This window comes from Poecilia mexicana, unplaced genomic scaffold, assembly GCF_051168715.1.
Source record: "Poecilia mexicana isolate PSO_F unplaced genomic scaffold, ASM5116871v1 scaffold_15, whole genome shotgun sequence".
NCBI classification, from domain to species: domain Eukaryota; kingdom Metazoa; phylum Chordata; class Actinopteri; order Cyprinodontiformes; family Poeciliidae; genus Poecilia; species Poecilia mexicana.
The window spans coordinates 20,172,441-20,197,476 of NW_028263384.1; the positions used below are offsets into that span (position 1 = coordinate 20,172,441).

The following is a 25,036-nucleotide window of genomic DNA, read 5'->3' on the forward strand; positions in this document are numbered from 1 at the left end:
GCAAGTTTGTATCTTGACCAAACTGCTTTCTTTTTTTGCATCCAAAGACATCAATATATTTTATAACCTGATACACAGCCTCACATAACAGGTTTTATTCATCCAACTGTATCTTTTTATTGCTTTCTTTTTAGGTACTATCTCCATCAATACCCTTCGTACTGCTTACACAGCCCCTGGAGAAAGTGAGATCTTGGACTTGGATGACAATCTGTACCTTGGGGGTCTGCCAGAGAACAAGATGGGCCTCGTGTTCCCCACTGAGGTGTGGACAGCATTGCTCAACTATGGCTACGTGGGCTGCATTCGAGATTTATTTATCGACGGACAGAGTAAGGATGTGCGACGTCTTGCAGAGATCCAGAAGGCTGCTGGGGTCAAACCCTCATGCTCTAAAGAGCCTCCTAAGCAGTGCTTGAGCAACCCCTGCCAAAACAATGGGGTCTGCAGAGAGGGCTGGAACCGCTATGTCTGCGACTGCTCTGGAACTGGATACTTGGGACGCTCCTGTGAAAGAGGTAGGACTTTGTTTTGCATCTTTTCTTCCTCGTAACCTTTATAACTTTGGAATCCTCAGTTGGGATAGTCTTTATCCATATAGCTGACAAGTGTATTCCTTGGTTGTGAATTCTTTGGTATTGCAAAGCATGAAAGCCTAACGGGACACATCTTGAGATAAAATCAAACCTATTCAGTTTTATTCACCTGCAAAAACATTTATATTTCTGTATGTCATAAATGTGACTGCAGGGGAAATTCTCAGGACCAGATTTTCACTTGGCAATAAATGATTATTCATGTACACGAAACCACAAAAGGAAGAGAAAAACACTGCTGATTATTTTATAGCTACAGATACAACCAGCATGGCAGACAAAGATATAACAGCACTTGAGTACATTTAGGGATCTTCATGTGCTGACGATAACTTGTTCAAGTTGAAATCGTGGATCAGAATGAAGAAATAGGAAATGCATTGCAGCTGATCTCAATATTTCAGAAACCGGTGATACACTGAGGTTTTTTTCATTCACAATATCTTTTATGGTTTATAAAGATTTGTCAAAACTGTCCATGAGGACAGAAACATGCTGTATCTGTTGGATTTTCTGAACACAACAGTTAACAAGAAGAATGGCTAGTGATGATAGATTGGCAGTAACTGTTCAAATAACCATTTGTTTAAACCAAGGTATGTGGAGTACTGTATCTGAAGGCAAAATACGTTGAACCCTGACACATATGGGCTACAGTGACTGAAGATCACACCAGGTGGCACTTAGAATGGCAGTGAGGCTATAATTCACCCAGGTTCATGGAGATTGAACAACATATATGGGAAACCTTGCCTGGTGCAATTAGTCTCAATTAATTGTTCAACTTTTAGGGTTAGAATTTGACAAAAAAAAAAACACACACATGCATCTTCCCTGCCATGTATTGTAGAGACTGATGAGGGACAAGTTCTAACTATTCTTTATGACCAAATTGTACTCAAAGTAGGTGCATTATCCTAGTTTGAGTAGGATAATGCACCATATCACAAAATTATTATTATCTCAAACTGGTTTTGTGAATATCACAATGAGTCCACTCGCCTTCTGTGGCCGCTGGATCCCATCATGCCAGTAGAGCATCTTGGAATGTGATGGAAAGGGAAGGGGGATTTCTAACCTCGACATCTAGTCAAAAGCTCCAGCAGCTGATGCTGTCTTGATATATGAACCGTCTTCAACACCTTAAATGTTTTCAAAACTTTGTTGCATCTATGCCAAGAATCAGGGTAATTTTAAAGGCAACAAATAGCAGTTGTGCAGTGAATATTGACAATACAAAAGGAGCTTATTATTAAACGGGCTGATGTTTTAAGTTCATCTTGGATTTCAAAAGCCAGTCATTCAGGTGGTTACTTTGTCTGATGGACTAGACGTCACCAAATCAAATACAGCAAATAAATAAGGAATAACATCCAGTACTGTTGAGTATAGAGAGCTAGAAAATATGCCAACGTCATGAGTCAGTAATCTTTTTTGGCTGAGGCGGGACCATGTTGAGTGATAGGTGACTGATGCACCACTGAGACACTGCTGGTCACGTCTACCATGCACACCAGCCCTTAAATTGGCTGTCTTCTGCCAGCCATTAGCCTCATCAAACCATTCATTCATGACCAGCCCCTGTGCAGAATACTTATGTGTGTCTCCACCAGAGAAGAGAAATGGGAGAATAGAGTGTCATACAGCTAAATATTAGACTCCTATGTATTGGCTAAAGCAGAGTTACCCCTGACCTTGCAGAAATGATTTCTGTGGGAAGCAGAGAGTTGAACTGCTGCTTCTCAGAACATTAAACGAGTTCCTCCAACTTGCAATTTTGAAAGTGGGAGTCCTAAAACAGTTGATATTTTTAAACTTGTTTGTTCAGATTTTTATATGGATTTATATGTTTACACTACTGATTGAATCAAACCTTACATATGATACACACAGTAAAAGTAGACTTCATGACTTCTTCTTACACTCCCTGATCTTTAGGCCTTAAAAGTGGCAGTCTTGTGGTAAGAGGCTTTGTAGAAAATTCATAAACATTTTAACAATGTGACTTGTACCAACTCTTTGGTTATTCAGCTTAATACTAAGAAAGTAGTAGTCTAAGATTGCAATGAAATCAGAAGGTTTTCTTTTCCTTTTTAATTTTGCATGTTAGTAGGATTGCCTTATAACAATATGAGAGAACCTGGTATTTTTTTTATTATTATTTCTTTGTTTCTACGGTTCAAGACAATAATTTGTCTAATTTTGCCTTTTCTTTGCTTAGGAGTTCACTTTAATTGCTATTCATATTAATTAATATAGTCCTTCCTCAAGATCAAATTCTGTTTAATTTGCAAATAACATTATTTCTATTGAGAAATTGCAAAGATAGAAATTCTCTGTCTTACAAAGAGGCTGCCAGTTATGTTTCTTCATACAGTCTTTACAAGTATTTCTATTCCAGCTGATAGGAATTATTTAACTAAGAAATTGGTCAAGAAAGAAAATGTAATTTTCCTGAAATTGTCCTTGAATTTAAATACCATACATGTAAAATGCTTTGTGTAAAATCAGAAAGAGAAAACAGTCAATTCAACAAGCTTTGCAAGCGAAGCTTGTGAAATTTCCTCTATTTTGACCTTCTGTCATCTCTCTCAACACTTGAAAGTCTTCTGACATCTCTGCTTGTCTGTCCAACTTTCATTCTTTGGCTGTCTGTGTTCTTTTGTGTAAGACCGGCATTAGTGAGAGTGTGAGTGGGAGCAGTGGGACGGATGGGCCCTGGCGCGCTGCCAGTTGTTTTGATGGCTCCAGATTGCCTCTGCACTGGTAGGATGAAGCAGACACCAGCAGGCTGAGGAGCTGTCAGAAAAATTACCCCAACTCTCACTTAGCCATGCATGGTGTACCACCCGGTGGCAAAATACAGCTACTGCATATGGCAGAGGAGGATGACAGCAACGATTGGAAGGAACAGGAGGTGGAGCTTGAGACAAGAAGCATGGAGCTATTCGTCCTGTTTTGAGAGATTTTAATTAAGCAGACAAAGCAATTTTCCTACATGCATCCCAAACGCCTTCCCCTTCCTCTTGTTCCTCCAGTTGCTAATTAGCCCAAATATTAGTCTTGCAGTGCAAGGGTAAATCAGCGTCCCAGATGGTCTTGTAGGTGGATTGCTGCACATGCACATATTCCCTAATGAGATATATGATGTGCTGGATTCCTTCACTGACAACATTCACTTTTTTTTTTTTTTCACAAGGACTGAGTGTTTGGATGAGCATTTACGTAAATCTACATCCTAAGAATAAATATAGATGTAGACAATAAATCCAAATACAGATGGTTGAACAAGTGTGCTTTCAGTATACACTACACTACACAAACACGTGAGGTATTGTGACATTTGCTCATGTGAGCACTTTGCACAATGCTTTAATGTGCTCTGCACTGAAGGATCAACTCTAACAAGTCAGACATCAGGTCTACACTTTTGTTCTGTTTTATTTTTAAAATAAGATTAGTTATAAGTTTTCTTCAAAGCGATATAAAAACAAAAGGTAACACTTTATTTGAAGGGGGTTGAATAAGACTGTCATGACACTGTCATAAACACATGTCATGAACATGAATAAGCCTTCATGAATATTTATGACTGTTGTCATAAAGCGTCATTCGGTAAATTACGACGCTTTTAATACAAAGTTGACATTATTCAAAATGTCTTTGTTATGACAACTTGACATTAACTAAGAAATAATTACTGTTTAAACTTTACCTTTAATAACATAAAGATATCTAATTTTTAAAGTGCAATCAGTAATACTTTTATAACAAATTTATATCAGTAATGATTTCTTGGTTACCCTGTGGATCCATACATACCCTGTTTATCATACAGGGTATACATACATTCCCTGTATGATAAACAAGGGTATGTATGTATGTATGTATATATATATATATATATATATATATATATATATATATATATATATATATATATATATATATATATATATATTCCTTATCCTTATGATTGGCAATTCTCCTTTAGCTAGACATATATTCAACTGTCTTGCTGTCACAGATGTGGGCCTCATGGACAAAATTCAACTTACCAATCCCATCATTCTAAAGAAATACAGTATATCTCCTAATTTTGGTCTTATTCAACGGCTAAGCAGACTTTGCTTTAAGGTTATAGAGTTTCGTAACTGAAGTAGGTCATTTTGCTGCTTTCTATGTGTCCAGATCTAGAAAGAAGCTCTTCTTTCTACAGAAACATTCTCAGCATATAGGGTGTTTTAATAGCTACCAAGTTCACTTCTTGGAACATGTATGCTCTGATTCTCAAAGAAGGCTACAGTGAAGACATAAATGTCTTAAATTATGTATGATGTAGCCGAGTCATTTCTTGTTGTTTATCATGAGTGTAAAATATAGATTTTTCCAAAAGCCTCCAGCATTTTCTTCCTGCAATTTTCTGAATCAGACTGAGCCCAGTGCCCTGTTGTTGAGGGACATTGGAATCCTGTGACATGTAGCTGACAGCTCTCTCTTCTCAAAGAGTTGGCTCTCCTTGGGGGACAATGGAAGACAACTGGGTTCTTATTTGTGATTACCTGATCCTCCCTTGTTTATCATACAGCCTTCTCTGAGAGAGCTCCCACTCCAGCAGCTACTTCATCACACAATCGGAAAATTGTCCCACATTGTGGTTTTTACGGGAATGAAAATAAACATTTGGTTTAGTCCGCTGTGCTCCACATCCCCTGTGACAGCCTCCTGTTCGGGTTGGCACAGGCACAAGCTGTAGCTCCTGTCCCCTCAATTTATTTTGATATTGAGCATGGGAATGGCATTAAAATGACTGGACTTGCACAATTGGATTTTTGACAGGTGCTCACTTTGCATTAGGTGATATTCCCTCACAGGTCTTTCTCCATATTTTCATATCTTTATTCTGGAGCTTTCTCATTTAATGTATTTTAAACAATCTCTTATATGAATCTTAAGTGAGGAAATGTCTTGGATGAAATTGTTTTGCTGCAGCAGTGATTTGAATAGAATTACTGGCCTGCTTGTTTATTTACTATACAGGAGTCTTTCCCTCCCTAAGATTGAAGTAGGTATGTCTTTTCATAATGATGTGAGTCGATTCATCAAATTTAATGAAGCTGATTGCATGCAGCTGGAAATTAAGTTAATTACTGACAAGCTGCATTAGAGCCAATTTAGGGTATAGATGAGCTCATTTTATGCATAATCAAGATATTTGACTATTTTGCACTCTATTTGACTTTTCTTGCTTGTTTCCATTTTTTAATGAGAGCACTTTAGCAGTTATGATGAGGTACACAAGGACTTGCTGATTTGTTATTCTGGTACTCATTGTTCAGCAGTGTAGACATAAACAGTTTCCTTCAATCCTATCCCAATCCTAATTTTCCTGCATAGATTTTGCACCGTGTTCTGTTATTGTTGTGTAGCACCTTCCAACATTTTCCAAGCAGCTTTTTGCTTCGGCTGCCTGGCAGAAAGCAAACAGTTTAGCAGTGAACTCTTGTTTGTCAAACGCCCTATCATCTGCAGCCTACCCCAGGAGGGCGTGGAGAAATTGGATTTGGGTGAGGAATGTGACAGAGTCATCCCAAGGGATGGATGTGACACTGGCTCTGTGTGATGAGAAAGTGGGGATGAGGCTGGTGTGAGTGTACTGGTACCCTGTCGCCTCCACAGCTCACTGTCTCCCATTCCCTTTAGCACTCCTTTTATTTTCCCCAGCTCTCCAGCAGTAATAGTTGTTACTTTGGTATAATTTATATATACTCATGCAATTATATCACAACCTTGAACTAGCATTTTGAAAATGCATATCTTGAGCATCTCTAACAGTAGCTTAAAGAAGCAATTCAAATACTTTGAAGAGAGGTTCTTATAGAAAGTTATGAGCTGTTATTTTCTTGCCTATAAGAGCAAAGCAGATTTTTAGCTTCTTTGAAAATCTACAGTCAAATTCATGGTTTATGCTCGTTTAATCCAGCATACATCTTCATTGGACAAATCTTTGCACAGAAGATGAAAATGACTTATAAGGCACATGGAGACCAGAGGACCTTCTTGTGGTAAACATGTACTGAGACCAAAAAAAACTTTTCTTTTTACAGTAACTACTATACTATTATCTACTAGAAACTTTTAAAGCAATACTGCCAGGTTTTCTTTTATCTTTTTATGTGTTCTGTTTTTGCACTGATTCGTCTCTGTCTCCTGCAAAATGATGTGTGTTTATACTAAAGGGGTTGGCAAAGAAAATGCAGTTTATGGAGGGAGTCTGAGTGGCTGTCAGCTGCAGCATAACGTGCGATGGGAAACCAGACATGTGACAAGTCTTTACAAAGTGGTTTTAGGTATCATACTGTACCTGGAGACATTCCATTTTGCAATAACTCAGCATGTTTAAAACTGGCATTCTCATTTCATACCTCATTGACTTTTACAGCCAATGAGCATAAAAATAGTGTCATGAAAATCTGCACTGCATTTAAACATGGGCAATTATTGTTTCTTAAAACTTGTCTCATTAATCCACCCTGAAAAAAAGAGTCCTACAAATGCATCGTCAATTGGCCAAAATTTGTTTTAAGGTTACTGGATGTAAGTACTTCACCACCACTCTACACGGGGTCAACACTGATCAAAATAACTCGCAGTTTTTGTTGGGATTGAAAGCCTTTTACTGAATAAACACAGACAGCATCCGTCTGGGAGTTACATTCACATTCGCTGCTCGAAGACTTCGGCTCTCCCTCTGCCTCTTAAATTCATCGATTCATCGTTCCTCTGAGACTGGATTGAAGGTCGCCTCACTAAACCTTGTCAACAAATAGAACATCACTTTACACTGAGCTGACAGCCGTGGTCATTGGTTTTCCATAAAATTGCCGCAGTCTATTTTACCGTTCACTCATCATGTTTTCTTTCTTGTTCCCTCTGCAGAGGCGACCATTCTCAGTTACGACGGCAGTAAGTTTATGAAAGTCCAGCTCCCCGTGGTGATGCACACCGAAGCCGAAGACGTGTCCCTTCGATTCCGCTCCCAACGGGCCTATGGCCTGCTAATAGCCACCACATCCCGGGACTCTGCCGACACCCTGCGTCTGGAGCTGGAGAGTGGTCGCGTCCGTCTTACCGTCAATTTAGGTAACACCTCGAATGCATACACACACTGCAGCAGCAAAGCAGACTCGAGCTTGATAGCACTCACAAATGCACGACAGTGTTCCTATTTACGTTACATGTTTTGAATAGACAGAGAGACTGTAGCGACTTTCAAGGTCTAAAATCTGCGGCTCGAGGCTCACAGGCAGCTGAACACACGAAAACTACTCGTCAACAGGGAATGCTTGCTACCGCCTTTTTTTTTTTAGATGAAGCAGATTCTTCTTTCCTATCACAAGCTGATGTGTTCCTGTTGCATACAGTTTTGACTAAATACGATAACTGTCTGGGAAACAGTTGAATATTATTCTGTTAAAATGAATTATTACATGAATGTGATCATTTTGGAAAGTCGGTTGGAGGGTGACATAATGGTGTCTCCTTTTTTTCTGAAAGCTCTGATGAATTCAAAGGTGTTGTTTTGTTCTTTTAAGATATAAAAAAAGCTGTTTCAGTGCACCACATAAACATTGGCCTTATTTACACCACTATTCATTTATTTGGGTTTGTCCTTCCAATGATTATTCTTTGAAGCAGTTTCTGGGTCCAGACATCTGATACGTCAACATATCATATTATCCAGCAGCTTTGACCCTATGCAAAGAGGAAAGATTCTGCATTAAGCAAACATAGACACCTTCTCCTAGGAGTTTGTGGCATTTTTTCTTTTTTTTTTTTGTGAAGTAATGATCCCAGAGCTGTCTTTTGGAAGTTCGATGTGTTTCAGACACTAGAGTGCCACCCAAGTCTTCTATTCTGTCTTTTCGCTGCCTAAGCAGAAATGGGTTCCCTAAGTGGTGCCGTTTAGTCGTGCATGCAGAAGAGTCTTTATTCGCTGTCTACTTTATAACAGCATGTGTCCAACTGCAAAAGGCAACAGCGCCACACACTGACAGGCCTGACAGGTTAGATCACCGCCGCTGCAAAAAGGTGCCCTCGGATAAAAAAACAAAGGGCTGCGTTGTTTTGTTTTCATATAAATTCTTTCTGACAAATATAAGAGTTTTGGACTTTATTTCCACAAGCCCTTGAAGGCTGTCTTCCTTGTCCCTCTCAAAGAAAAGCAGAGCATTCCCTGGAAGGGTAGGCTTGTGTTGTTCTCTGGCTGTTTGCGACCACTTTTCTGCTGTGGTTGACAACACATGACAAGCAGGGCCAAATGGGAAGGCAGGGTTGAGGGGGGTGATCTGGGTCACCTTTCTCACGGCACAGCACAGGCTTAGCTTTCGCAAATAAAGGAGTTGAGAAAGAAACACAGTTTTTGTAGCTTTTTTTTTTTTTATCAGTGACAAATTTGTTAAAAGTGATAGCAACTAGAGCCTATTTGGTAGAATCTAAATTATTACTTGTCATGCAGTGACAAATATCACTGCACCAACTTTTCTTGTCTCCACATAAGTAAACATAGAGACAAATTCAAATATTTCACTTTATAGATACAATTAACTAATTTCAATTTAGAACATATCAAAAGACAATAACTACCAATTCCCTTTTTTTTATCTGATACAATGAACTTCAGCTCTTATGGTAAAATCAGATAGCATAGCTTCATTCTAGTATTAGATCTAGCAACTGCATCTGTATGATGAACTAAGATTTGATATTTAAACACTACAATTCACTGCTGAACAAAAGTATGTATGTTGTAGAAACAGCACGACAGCAAAGGTCTAAAGAAACCATGTGGCACCTCGTTAAGCTAGTGTAGGTATGACCAATGTATTTCTTTTTCCCTGTAGTGAAAAATTATACATGAGCCACACAATGTAAATGAAAATCCCAAATGAAACAAAACTGTTATAATGTTTTTAAGTCTCACTCATTGGTAGACGAAAGGAGCTGGGGGGAATTAATGAGGAATCCTTCCAGATGGCCCTGTGTGACCCTGACTAGCATCTGATGCTCTCATGATGACATCACCTTATTGAACAAAAATGTTCAATCATTATAAAATATCTAAATCTCTGCCTAACAGATCCAGTCCTCGACTTCTTCTCTAATATGCAATAAATTGGGCTGCTCCGGTTCTCCAACACAGCAGCGCTTTTACCAGCTTGCTCCAGCTTGAGGCAACAACATGTGAGAGCATCAGAGGACGGACAGTGTCCGTGTGTTTGTCCCCAGAGGGGTGGACTGTATGCTTTAATGATGTCTGCAGCTGTAACGTTGAAAGATGAATTTATCTCTCATCTATTCTCCCCCCCATCTAGATTGTATCAGGATTAACTGTACCTCCAGTAAGTTACTGTTCACCTTTCTTCTTCTTCTTTTTCTACTCCTTCTGTAATATTCACTATTTTTTTTTTCTGTTGCCTGGGAAATGTATTTTCTAAGTGAAAAATACCATGACACAATTTTAACTGGGGAGACTTAATCAGTTTAAATGAATGTATCATATTATACCCCACACATGCTAGGGCTAAGGTTCTTTGTAGTTTCTTTTTTATATATATATATAATTAGAAGTGTGGAGAAATGGAGGGAGGCTTGAATTAATGACAAACTGGAATATGGCAGTCAGCTGCTATTTTACACACCAAGCTGTGTCTAATTAATGAACCCATTCACTTATAAATCTAGGAAGGAATAAAACGCATGCTATGGAAGCGTAGGTATTTTAGACATGGATGATTTCCTTGCACTATCCCCCAACCCCCACCTTTTTTTTTTTTTTTTTTTTCATTTCTTTCACAGTATTTCACGGCGGCTGTAAATTGATGAGGCCATTCAAAGCACAGAGGAAATACAGAGTGTGATTTTATTATTGCCATTAACCTGCCTCACAGAGCAGAAAGAAGGAGATGGAGAGGGAGGGGAAAGAATAGATCCTGTTGGGGCGTTTGTGGAGGAAGGCGTCTTTGTGTGTTTGCGTGTGCGCGCGAACAGAGAGGCTACATTGCAATATTTTGGGAAATAAATATCCCTGACATGTATTATTCAGAGCTGGTGATGAATTAATAATTCCTTCACTCGAGTCATAATACAAGAACTGTTTTTTTTTCCACGTAATCCCTCTCAGGTGAGAGACTCACCGTAAAAACCAGATGAAAACATGCAGTTAAAGCCCTGTAACAAATACCACGCTATGCCACTTTGTGATGAACTCTTCTCTGATAACAACCAAGTTGGAACTGTTGGCTGAAGTGTTACAGCACTACAAGGTCGTTGCCTGATCAGAAGAGGAGACTTAAACAACACAACACTTCCTCACACAATCGGATGATGTGACCTCTAGACAAGCGTCTTTAAAGGATCTCTTGTTAGCATCTTTCTAAATGCAAAGCAGCTCCGCCCATACATTCTCAATCGCTTCTGGTGTTTGTGTGCAGAAGACAAGCTCCAATTCTCTGATTCCACTGCCTTAAAAGGTCATCTTACGGTCCAGAGGATAAGGTTAAGGCATTATCTGTTCACATTCATATTGTTAGCCTTCTGATCACCATATTATTACCCCTTTGACAGAATAGAATAGAATAGAATAGAATAGAATAGAATAGAATAGCTTTTAATTTTCACACATGGAGTATATTCAGATGTGCCAGCGGCAAATTAAAGATGGGTGGAAGCTTGTATATTCACACAAAGATAAACAATATAAAAATAAGAATAAGAGATTAACTATATAGTAGGGGCAAGATGCAACATGATAATATTGTGCGGTTACTAAAATTAGCAAAGTGAATTAAAAAAATGTGCGACTGAGCTGGGTAATTTCAAGAAAATATGTTCAAGATGTGTGTATATATATATGTGCATAAGCACGACATATTATTCACAAAATGAGGACAAATTGTGCAAAAACAGAGATGTGCAAACATATCAAAAGATCTGGCTAAATAGTCACAGTTCTCTTTCAGCTGGCAGCAATTGGAGCTTGCAACGTCCACCATGTCGTGACAACAAAAACATTGTCAGAAAGGCGGGAAGCTTCAGTGTTCAGCTGTTAAATCCAAGCTACACTCACATTAAGGAGTTGACACTTTGGTGTTTGAAATATCATCATTTTACCTTTACAGCATTCTACGTGTACCTTCTAATTACTGCTAATGCAGGACTATCAGTAGAGATTGTCATTTTTTATTTGGGTGTCAGAAAATTTGAATTAAGTTTTTAATGGTAATTTCATTTTAAAATGGGTGTGTCACTTTGATGGTAATAGTTGACACTGTTAATCGTTTTATCCCCAAAATGGAGAGTTAGAAGACGACTAACTAATGAGTTGGATGTTTTGGGTTTTTTTTGTTGTTGTTGTTTTTTTTTTACATTTGCGCTATGAAAATAAATATTTAAATTCTTTTGATAAACCATTCCAGAGAGAAGGTGAACTGTATGCTTAGATACATTCAAAAACGAAGAAGGAGTAGGCCTTCCTTTAATAGTTTCTGACCTAATTGTGTCGAAGGAAAATGTTTAATTGAAGGTCTTGGAAAGAACTGTGTTAAGCCAGTGCATTTCCACTCATGAAGAATTAGCTTTTAACATTTTTTCTAGGTTGTTATTTTTGTCCTCTTTTTTTTTTTTTTCTTCTCAATGTTAATTAATGTGTCTTGTCAGGCACTGCAGCTCTGGTCAGCTTGCCGGATGAGAAATTTCAACACCAACTCAAAGAACACATCACTGTCAATTAGGGACCCAAGCTCCCTGGGGCAGCCCAGAACTGTCTGAAGAAAACACTGCCACTTCTGCTTAAACACTGTTAACAGACACTGACTGACAGTTAACTGAAAATATGACCTGAAAGTACCTTGTGACAGATTTGGTGCTTTTATGTACGGCTGGCCCAGCCATATTCATTAAGAGGAATGGCACGGGTGCCAAGATTTACGGTGTGTAGTAACTAGGAAGGAGACAGAGAGGCGTCTTACTGGATTATCATCTCCCTAACGTTATCATCATCTTGAGCAACTGCTTCTGTTCTATAATTGATCTTAGTATTGTTAATAGAGCTCTAAGAGATTCTTTCGATGGACTTTACAACTATGTGGAAATGAAAAATAAAGGACTGACTTAGTCAGGTTATGAATGCAGGGGAGGTTTATGTTGATTTGCTTTCTAAAAGGCTTCATTTCTTCCGTCGCAGTTCCAGAGATTTTAAGGTTTTTTTGTTTTTTGTTTTTTAAAGCAATTTGTAATTTTAGTCATTTTAAATGTTGCAATTTTTCTATAGACACTGAAAAAAACTCCTCCATCATTCATCTCCTTACTCAGAACTGGGAACTCACAGGCGGTCATGATAAAAAAAAAAAATAAAAAAAAGAAACATTTAACTTTCTGTTGTCCATTATTGTAACAATTACAGGCAAAATCAGTTAGCAGCCAAACTGAATTTAAATAACCCTTCTGTGTGAGCCTGTATTTCTTAATCTAGCCTTCATTTACAAAAATATGACTGACATTTACAACAGTTCTGTAACAGCCACAGCCAATTGTGCTTGGTTTCAATTTTACCAGCATATACATAAATATCTCAAGAGATCTGATGAGGTATTGTTGAGAATAATAACAAGTAAACATGTGAGGGCATGTACGAAACCAAACTTGTAAAGCATGCACATGTAGGTAAAAGCAATGTTGCCACAGTTACCTTGAAAAAGTAACTATTTGCTTCACGCTAGCAGGTGGAACTCTCTTTTTAAGACTGACTTTACCATGCCATGAAAATGATTCTTTAAATTTGTTGCATTTTTAAAGATAGATAAGAGTTTGTCACCAGCACAGAGTGTTTGTTGAACTTTAACATCGGCATCTGAAAATAGCAACTATAAATCTCTCTTTTCCCTCCATTGCTGTTTGTACTGATGAACAGTAATTCTCCATGGCAAGCTGAATGCAGATCCAACAGGAGGAGAATCCAACCTATTTTCTGATTAATTTATTAGAATAAGTTTGCAATTTCAGGATTCTCATGGACTTTACATAAATCAATGTATTTTAAGGCCAAGATGCTAAGCTAATTATTAAGTATTTAAAAAAGGACAAATCTGAAGGTAGACGTCAAGGAAAACTAATGTAATCTATCTTTAGTTGCAAGTAAGATTTTTTTTCTGATGTCAAGATAAATAAGTCTGCTACCTTTTTTTTGAATAAACTCTGAACTGAAATATTTTGACTCTATATTATTGACAGAATGCCAGAACCAACTGAGGTCCAAATAATATTAGATATATAAATGATCATATAACACTCTGTTCTGTAGCAAATGTTATGCAACCGATGGCCCTCTTTTCTCTTCTTGCTTTTCTTCCTCCTTGAGGAGAACCAAGGACATGAATGATGGAAGGCGAAGATCAACCATGCTTTCAAGTTCAGCCCCATCCCATTATTTCATATCTCTTCTTCTTAATCCCTCACCAGTCGCCTGGTTCCAATCCTGCCTCAATGTTTAGTGCTTACAAAGCAGCACTGTGCCTCTGCGATTGAGCGTGTCCTGGTACTGTGGTACCCTCACATTTGCATACGCATTGCACTGAAGCTTTGAAGATTGCAGAAAGGCGGGAAATAAATAACCAAAAATGGGTTCAGGTGCATGAACTTGGCGCCCCTCTGGAGGCTCCCCACTGTGTGAAAGGGATCAGAGCCTGGGGAGTTATAATGCCATCGTCGTGGCACACCCACATTGCCCTGTTTTGTTACATTCACCCAGCATGAGAACTTTAGAGCTATACAGGGGATTTAAAACTTGAACAACTTTATTTAAATTTGTGTTTGGCTTTAGAAAGGCCAATGTTGGAATTATTTGAAAAATGAAATGGAACATTTTTTTTTCTTTTATAAAGATAAGATAGCAAAGATTTAGAGCATGTTCTCGGATATATACTGCTCAAAAAAAAATAAAGGGAACATTTCACTTTAATTTTGTGTGTGGCTCCAAATCCAGGCCTCCATTGGTTAATAAATTTGATTTCCATTGATGATTTTTGTGTGATTTTGTTGTCAGCACATTCAACTTTGTACAGAACAAAGTATTCAATGAGAATATTTCATTCATTCAGATCTAGGATGTGTTATTTGAGTGTTCCCTTTATTTTTTTGAGCAGTGTATATTTTTTGCAACTCTAAAGCTTTCTTGGAGGTTTTTGGCACAGTGATTGTGCGACACCTCCATCTCTGCCTGCTTGCAATGTGACTCTCATGCAATATGACGATGTTTTTGGTATGCAGCTAAAGGAATGCTAAAAATATCTTTATAATGTTCAACTAAATTTTAATTTATTTAATGAAATCAAATGAGTGAAATTTCACTTGTAAAAAAAAATCACATTCTGTATTTCATATTTTCGACTTTTTCTTTCTTTTTCACAGGATGATTTGATTATAGGGTTATTCTTATTGTGTATATATATATATATATATATATATATATATATATATATATATATATATATATATATAGTATATATAGTTGTTTTTGTCTTAGCTCCAAGTTTACTGTCTCTTCTGCAAGATAATTTCTTTTTAAAATAAGATTCTATTTGACATAGTGAAGGTTAGAGGAAAGTATTGGTGGGTTAACAATATGGAAATAGATTATTTGTAAAAGACTTTGCTAAATTGTAAAGTTCTGGAAGGTATTTGCTGCCACCATGTGGAACATGAAAACACTTAAAATATAATTTGAGTTGTGACGGTTGGAAAACACAGAGATCAAGAATAATAATCAAAAATGTCTGAGTTTTATTGAGAAATACTGAATAATGATCCACACTTCCTGATTTAAAGAAAAAAAGTAATGCTGAGAGACTTTAGAAATGTAGCTCCCTGTATAATGATGCAGCCAATGTAAGTCAGAGTGGTGACCATTTACAGTGGTTAATGGACCATTTACTATGTTTACTTCAATTGTTTCCTGTCTATGTTTCCTTCACTTATTCTGACTTCCATTCCATCTCTTCTCTATATGATTCTCTTTATATGTACTACCATTCAATCTTCCTGCGTGTGTGGGAGTGCGTGCGTGCGTGTGCGCGTGTGTGCATGGGTGTCTTTAATCACTTTTTGGACTATCCCACAGGCAAAGGCCCAGAGACAATTTTTGCGGGTCAGAACCTGAACGATAATGAGTGGCATACCGTGCGTGTGTTCAGGAGAGGCAAGAGTTTGAAACTGACGGTAGATGATCTACCGCCTGTGGAAGGTACTTCTTATCCTTTCTGTTATATTAACTTTGACAGTTTTCTCACCTTTTCTGGGCTCTCGTGGTCTACCTAGACTAAAGCCACTACAACAGAACAATAAAACAGCCATGCATCTGCAGAGAATTTTAAAAAGGCCACTTGTTTTGTTTTTATTTGTTCCTGGGTAAGTACAGTGCCTTGTAAAAGTATTCGTCTCACATGGTTTTTAATGTAAAAACATTGAAAAGTGTGGGTTGCACATGTACTGTATTTACCCCATTTCATATTGAAACCCCTAATTGCAATGCAGACGTGAGATAATTAAACAATATAAATCAATCTGTGTGCAGATTAAATATAAATACAGTTGAGATTCATATATTCAAAAATAAAAGACCATCTAAACATGCCATGTATTGACCAAGGAGTAGCCTGCAGGCTAACATTGGGTGTAATAATCCATTGACAGGATAAATTTGTCAAATATTTCCTGGATGGATGAAAGCCACTGTTGAAGGAAAGTCATAAAAGAGCTTTACGTAGTTTTCGAGAAGCCATATAGGGAGCATTCAAAACATCTAAACGATGGTCTTTTGAGCAGATTAGTTAAAATTGAACATTTTTGCCTGTGTGCAAGATGTGTGGAGGAAAATAAATATTGAATAATGAGATGTTAATAATGTTAATAATGAGATCACCCTCAATACACCATTCCTGTTGTGAAGTACAGTAATGGCTGCACTATAAGTTGATGGGTGAATCTACATTAAAGAGTTACCCTGAAAAAGAGAGGTGTGAATACTTTTAGAAGGTACTGCTTATTTACTGAAAATCACTAGCTTTTATTTGGGCAAAATGTTGCTGCCTTGAATAAAAAATGTAGAGATAAATCAAACATTCTCTGAAGGCATGCTCAGTGTTTTTTTGTTGTTTTTTTTGCTTAAAAAAGTGTGCTGACATGACATCACTAGTTCTGCTGTGGATCCTTCATTTTCAAAGCTCTTCCCCTCTTAGCTTTCATTTACCCCATTTAATGACATCCTCTCTCCCTCCTTCCCTTTAAATCAAAGGTCAAATGGCAGGTGACCACACCCAGCTGGAATTTCATAACATTGAGACGGGCATTGTGACAGAGAAGCGCTTCATGTCCATGGTGCCCTCCAACTTCATTGGCCACCTCCAAAGCCTCTCCTTCAATGGCATGGCTTACATTGACCTCTGCAAAAATGGTGACATTGATTATTGCGAACTCAATGCCATGATTGGCTTCAAGAACATCATTGCCGATCCGGTTACCTTCAAGTCACGGTCCAGCTATGTGACCCTCACCACTCTGCAGGCCTACTACTCCATGCACCTTTTCTTTCAGTTTAAAACCACATCTCCTGATGGTCTCATCCTCTACAACAGTGGTGATGGAAATGACTTCATTGTGGTGGAACTGGTCAAAGGGTAGGTGCATCCATTCGTGCAAGTGGGAATTTGTATTCTTAAGGGCAAAGTTTGCAAGTTTCTTTAGAAGAGGTTTTGCTGAAAGGCTATAAGCCGATGCCTACAGTAAATAACTCTCTTGGCATCTTCAGTGAGTTTGAATCCAGTTTAGTTTTGTCCTTGAAACCAAAGCCAACAGCCTGGCTGAGAGAAGCCAAGACCAAAACATCATATCAGTTCATGTAAATATTGTTCATTTTTAAACATTGTCATGTTTGAATTAGGTGGTAATTTATACAAAGCTGATGGTTGTTTACACAGGAAGTGGAGAGAGGAAGCTTTGAGTGGAATCTGCAAGAGTGGTGCAGACATTTTTATGAGTGCTGGTTTCAAAACCTAAGAATGAGTAAGGAGTCAGCTGTGACCCAGCGGTTTTGATGAATACAGGAAGCAGAGTAAAAACGCTGGCAGGGAGAAGCATCTACCTTATCTTGGACACACAGAAACATACTTACACACTCTGGCCCCTCTTAAATAGGTCCTTCACACTTAGACGGACACACACACACGACCTACAGACTCCCTTACACACACAAAGCAATCATAGCGAACACTTCTTAGTGTCCAAGCCATTCTAGTTGATAATACATAATGTGTGGATATTTATCTAACCGGAACAGGAACAGGTCATCTCATCATATGCACTAACCAATCGTGATTTTGTCGTCATATTTGTTCTCACTGTTCAACCACTGAAACTGAGCCCTTGGGTGAGCAGAGGAAATCCCGTCGTCAGTATTTACATAACTTGGCTACAGAGAAAAATCAGTTGTCTGGCATATTTCTTTCTTAAACGAATTTAGCTAGTAAAAGTGGTTATTCTAACCGGAAACATTTACATATTTTGCTTCAAGATCCTTGGGGATGCATCTCCTTGTACTCCCTATTTACATTGCAAATAATCATCAGCTGATGTTTAAATAAACACACCCAGTCCAAACATGATGATTGATTAAATGTGCATAATATACTGTGTCTTATATATCTTTTGTTATTTCCTGGAATTCCCCAAAATAAAAAATAAAAATAAAAAAAACTAAAAGTTTACTTTTACTATGATTTCTGTAAATGAGGTTTATTTATTTAGGGAACTCTGTATAAACGGGTCATGACTTTCATAATAACAGCGATGCACATAAGGCAGTTTTTAATGCCAGTAAAAAAAAAAACTACATATGAACATTTTGTCTCTTATCATCTCTGTGCCGGAGTTTTTACCAGAAGGCAGCCGGCTGCTACCATGCTGTCTAATCTAAACAAAGGGATGAGAAATACACAACGTGAAAGATAAACAGCTTCACAGAAGTGTATTTGTCCTTGCCGAAATGCCAAATTCTCTTATTTTTAGCAATTTCCCCTATTTTTTGACTATCCATTGACATCAACAAATAAAGTCATGCAATTTAATTACACAGCTCAACCTGTGTGTAAAGTTAGGCTGGACTGGTGTTACTTTAATGTCAGAAATAAGCCGTTTTTAAGAGAGCTTCACACACTCAAACAGTCATCTTTGAATGTACACACACTTCCAATAGATTTTTCAGATTTTTGTTGTACATTTTTACTCAGTAATGTAAAACCTCAAACAGTTACAAAGCATTAATAATAATACTAATAATCATAAGATTTTATCTCTTAAAGAAATGTGAATGTGTCAAATTCCAAAACAGTTTGCCAATACTTGGGTAATATTAGGAATTTTTATTCTTCCAGTATGCTCATGTTTCTTCATGCTGTTCTGTATCTGTTTCCAGTTATCTCCACTATGTGTCTGACCTGGGGAACGGAGCCCACCTCATCAAAGGCAACTCAAATAAACCCCTAAGTGACAACCAGTGGCACAACGTCATCATCTCCAGGGACACCAACAATCTGCACACAGTCAAGATTGACACCAAGGTTACGACACAGACAACCTCAGGAGCCAAGAACCTTGACCTGAAGGGTTAGTTCAATATTTGTATACCCTTACCGGACATGTTAAAGGTGAATGTGTCCAAATGCTCATTAACACAAATGACAAATCAGTCAAATTACAGCAGGGACTTTGGTTTTTAGATGTGGTGAAAACAAGTTGCTGAAGTTCAACCAAAGATTCACAATGGTGACGAAAGTGACTTTTAATGTGGCTTAGTCATTGGTTGCAAACTGAAATGGTGCTATTAAGGTGTAACTATTTTTTTAGCTGAGGAACCAGTGATTTAATGTGAGAAAAGCAAGTTTGTGATTGAAATGCATAACAGGTTGGAAAAACGCTGCAGGGGTGAAAGGCACAAAAAAAGCTTCTGCTCATTACTGGGTCTCAGGTAGCCTTGAGAAAGAATTCATCTGGTCTTTTGTCACAACTAACAATGTGGAAATGTTGCAGCGAGCTCACAGTGCTCAGACTAACAGCCTTGGATAACATTTATTTGAAAAGAGTTACTTATTGTTGGCATGAAAGCTGCTGTTATTAAAAGCAAATTGTTTTGGGTAATTGGTGTTCTACCTGGAAGGATATTCATAATGATGAGGCAAGATAAAGCGGTTGCCCAATATATGGCTTACACTCACAAATAACATTGGACATTTATTTCATAAAAATTTGAAATGTTTTTGTTTTTTTAGGGAATGTTGACGATTATTAAGCTTTTCTTGTCTTTTATCTGACTATGAAAAGCACAATAGCTTGTTGCAAAAAAAATAGATAAGGAAAGTCCTGCATTCTACTTTATTTCCACCAGGGGTCAGCATTGTTCCATTTCTGATTTCTTTACAGGAAACCTTTACATTGGTGGGGTGGCTAAGGAGATGTATAAGGACCTGCCCAAACTGGTGCATGCCAAGGAGGGTTTCCAGGGTTGCCTGGCGTCGGTGGACCTGAATGGACGCCTCCCAGACTTGATGTCAGATGCTCTGGACTGTGTGGGACAGATAGAGAGAGGATGTGAAGGTGAGAGGCCACAAATGATGAGCCAGATCCTGATGGAAGTATCTTTTAGTTTATTGTCTTTGTAGAGTTTTTAACCTTTATTGGTTGAGGATAAATAGATGAAACAATGCTTATGTTTCACTTAAAATGAATAACACAAGAGAGCAAATCCCTTTAACTCATCTAGAACAGTTTATTAATGTTCTCCAAAATATCATCAGGTGTAACACTATATAATGCTGCATAATCCTGCAAGTCGCATACATATCTTCAAGCAGCACTCATTCTGAAGCACAGCCACAAAGAAAGAGACACTGGTAACTTGTGGCGTGTAATTTAACATCTATAAAGCATGTTAGTATTCTGTTTGAATGAATCAACCTCCGACACTCTTCCAGAGGCGATCATTTCTGTTTCACTTGGTTTTAATCTGATTATTCTTCTCACCATATTTGTACTGCCACTGTTACTTCCCATTTTATCCCTATTCTGTTGTACACTATGCATGCTTGCTGGATCTGAGATATTTGGCCTGAAGCGATCCTTTTGAATAATGGATGAAGCCTTTGTTGCATGTATGAATAACATTTTCCCAGTCTAATGTGTGCACCATATCCAGAGACAATATTTGATTTTCTTTCTACGACTTCAGTCGGTTAGTTTACTTTCTCTTTTCACCCACTCGTTACCGCTAAGTACTTCTGATCTATTATCATGTTCCAGCGTGACGAACGTAATCGCATTCAGCTCTTGTGAAGGCGTGTCAAACTAGCCATTATCAAATTGTACCACACTGAATCAATGATTGCTTGAAGTAGAGTTAAAACATTAATTGTGATGGTGAAATTATGATGCAATGCTGCCTCACAATCTATATTTTCCCCTCTTTTTCCAAACTTTGTGCTTCTTACTAACTGCTTGTATACTTTGCCTTTTCTTTTCCTATTATTTTGCCAACAAAAGTTGCTTTGACGAAAGCTGACTTGCAAGGTAGAAAGCTTTGTCTACTAATGGCATTTGATATCCTCCCCTCTCCCCCCAAATGCATCTGAAATAACAGCCCCCCACACCTCAATACACACACACACACACACCCCCCCACACACACACACACACACACACACACGCACACGCTGAAATACAAACACCACTACCTTCCCACAGTTTTTTACCAACCAAATTTCTCACAAGAGGACTGCTTTGTGTACCATTCACTCACTGGCATCAAGAATGGCATCAGTCTCATTGAAATACAAGAACCTTGTATAACATTCTATGGGACTGATGTTTTGTTTTGCAGTCCTATTCCAAGTATCTGAACATTTGTAAGAGTTTTTTTTTTTCTTTTAAATTCATTTATTTATTTGCTTATGTATTTGCATGCCTCACATTACTTTGAACCAAGCAGTTTTATATTGCATGGATTTTTAAAAAATATATTTTTTGTTGGTTACAAATTGCAAAATTGTTACTTTTACAGAGTAGATTAAGCATATTATTGCCAACCATCCATTCCTGTCATCCTTTGTAGCATTTTCTAACGTTCAAAGGATATAAACAATAACCCACTAAGATGCTTTTTGATTTTAGATCATCTAAAAGTGCTGAAATGTATTTACCATACATTTAAATCAAATCTATATTTGATACATTCACTATCCCACCACTATTTGAAATATTTAATGACATGTGAAATTATCTGAGGACTAATAAAGAATCTGTTTGGATTTACAGTAGATGCTTTTTTTATTATCCGGGTTATGATCATACCGGTTAAGTAGACTTTGGAGCGTGTAACATGCCAGGACTCAGCCTTCTCAGGAGAATATTGTGACCATGTTATCACTATTAGTTATTTTATCATGAGTTGTTTTTAATGTATAGGCTGGTCTATGTCTCTGGCAGGATATGCTGGATATGGTGTTATACAGTTACTAAGTTATGAATCTTGTGTCGAGTATAAACAGTAAAAAAAAACACAATATATTAAAACAATTGGCGCACTTTTAACTGAAACTGAATCAATGCTAATAAATAAAAACACCATAGATAACTGTACAAATGCAATTGAAATGTTTAAACCACGAATGAGTGTTCAAACCTAAAGACTGCATGTTTTTAGCTATTTTCTACAATTTCTTTATGCATATTTTGGCTTTATGTTTGCTGTATCTACTTTTTAACTAACTAAATCTGAGTTTGGTAAAAATGGACATTGTTAACAGTAATAGCAGCAGTAATTACTAAAATGTGACTGCACACAGCTAGTTGTGTGTGACTCTTATCCATACTTGTGACATTACATATATTGTTTTTAGTTTGAACCCAGTCTTATTTTCACTAAGCTGTCATTTTGTTTTAAATTCAGGCCCCAGCACTACATGCCAAGAGGACTCGTGTGCCAACCAAGGTGTGTGCCTTCAGCAGTGGGAGGGCTTCAGCTGTGACTGCAGCATGACAACATTCGGAGGACCACTTTGTAATGACGGTAAGCTTCTAGCTTTTCTTTTTTCACCTAAACATTAAAAATGCACTGATCAGACATTTGTAGCCAAATTCTGTTAAGGCTCTGACCTGCTTTTACAGACTGTTGGCCAGTCCAGGTTCTACTACTTACAATGTTCAAAATATTGTTGTTTTTTTTTACCCTTGGTGTCATGGGCAATCATAAATTATTTATATTGGAATCAGAGGGAACACCTCATGTGGGAGAGAATGGAGTCGTTTCAAATCTGTTTTATTTTTTCAAGCAAAGACAAAAGCATTGTGCAACTTTAAGCTCCCTGAAGAAAATCATACTTATTAAACTCCATTCTCCAGATAATTTAAACCCTATTTTAACTCTGAGCTTTTCAATAGGCTGCCAAGATTTACAAATCCAGGATAATCCAGGACAGATACAAGTGGAAGGCTCAAAGCAATCTGAACAAGGCAATCTTTCTGTAACACATTATGCTTTCCTCACACTCCTTGCTTACAAGTATTACCCTAAATGATTAACAAACATGTCTGTAGGAAATAGTTTATTTTACAGCTAATTAAACCATCGACATCATTTTGAAACACATTTTTTTCTGAAAATAGCAAACTTTGTCTTTCTTTTAGAGCTATCCTTCATTCAGTAACAACTTTGACACTAAACAGTGCTGCTGTTGGTATGACTTGTTTGATCTGTATTATGTTGCCTTCACCTACCTCCAATGCTAACGTATGTTTGAGTTTTGATCTGTAAATGAGTTGATCCTAATCAAAGGTTGACCCATCAGTGAATCTCTAACACTCTTAACAGATTACATAAATATTATATGTACATATAAATAACATGATGATCATGGTATTTTATTTTATAACATAAGATTGTATTACATAGCATGATTATTATGTTGCAGTATAACATAACAGTCAGAATATGACATAATGTTATGAAATATTTTATATAAAATTGAAAAGTACAGAAGCTAACATAGATAAGATATTAACATGTTGAATTCGTTTTAGTTTAATAGTTCTGTAAAGAATAAATTGTGTGTTGCGTCTCTTTAGGCGACATATGCACCACTAGAGGGAGTAAGATCCACATTTAGGTTCATTTGAAAGAAACACCAAAAGCAGTCTAACATGCAAACAAATAATTATGTTGAGCAAAATGCAATCGTCTTCTGTTGTTATTTTCAGATTGCATTAATTATTGTCTTGACTATTGTTAAAAGAGCAAACAAATTCAGCCTTTCTCAATCCATATTTCCCTTTATAATAGTTTGGTAATATTAATCTCTCTTAAAAGCAGGGAAACAATCTTTTATCTAAACTTACTGCATGCTCATTAATGCAAGGAAACTCAAGGAACTAGGATAATATCGGCTACTCCTTAAAGCAAGCGTACTTCCTTATGCAAAAGATGCAAAGGGGGGTTGTTTGGCCATTAATTTGTTCTGCAGCAGTTCACACAGTAAGGGGTCAATGGGCAGAGGACTGAACTGCATTATGGAGCAAAGGAAGAGAGCAGGCACTTCAGTGATGTCATCCAAGCAGAGGAGAGCAGTATAAATGTTAATGCATTCTGTGTCACTTCTACTGGTTTGATAAGATCCTGTCTTTTGTTAACATTAGAAAGCCTTAATAGCCTTGTAAAGTACAGCTTTTCAAGAAAGCTTTTCATTGCAGAAAATCTGATCTAAATTGTGAAAAACAAAGTCTGAAAAACAAAAGTAAACCAGCAAGAATTGGCTGAGTTTTATATTACTTAGTGGATTGTTATGGGAATATGAAAAAAGGAGTGAGAGGCATTTAAGAAAACATGCATTTTAACTAGTAATACATGCATTTGCATAAGTTATATTAAAATTTACAACTGGGCATTGTGTCTCCAAGAATACACACAAGGTAAAAAATATATATATATATATTTAGCTCATTGGTAGTCACAGCAGTAAATCAGTCTGCAAACATTTTTTTTTCTTTTTTATCAGTGCTAATCACACCAGCATGACATAGTTAGCTGCATTTGACACCTACAGCATAACTGATATAGACACTTTTCACAGCTGGTACATTAGAGAAGATCGGTGTGTCTCAGGAACTATAACACTGTAATTAAAGTCACATAGGCAGGTTTCAGGCATGTCTCTAGAGTCATTGTTACTGGTGTAAATGATAGAACATAACATGCGTGGCTCTAATTTGGCAGTGAAGGAGTAACTTAAACTGATTAGGATACTAATTAATGTCACAATTAGTAATATAACTTTCAGATGTATAGT

At 37.3% G+C, this 25,036-nt stretch overlaps 1 protein-coding gene across 1 annotated transcript in view; it reads left to right on the plus strand.

Annotated features, from left to right (window-relative positions):
- Window positions 1-25,036, plus strand: part of LOC106933710 (neurexin-1a) — a 130,337-nt gene that overhangs the window by 16,237 nt on the left and 89,064 nt on the right. The window contains exons 5-11 of the mRNA XM_088013451.1: window positions 135-518; window positions 7,536-7,739; window positions 15,772-15,894; window positions 16,945-17,326; window positions 19,120-19,310; window positions 20,124-20,297; window positions 22,645-22,764. Of these exons, the coding sequence (XP_087869577.1) occupies window positions 135-518; window positions 7,536-7,739; window positions 15,772-15,894; window positions 16,945-17,326; window positions 19,120-19,310; window positions 20,124-20,297; window positions 22,645-22,764 (1,578 nt within the window). The remainder of the gene's footprint in view (window positions 1-134; window positions 519-7,535; window positions 7,740-15,771; window positions 15,895-16,944; window positions 17,327-19,119; window positions 19,311-20,123; window positions 20,298-22,644; window positions 22,765-25,036) is intronic.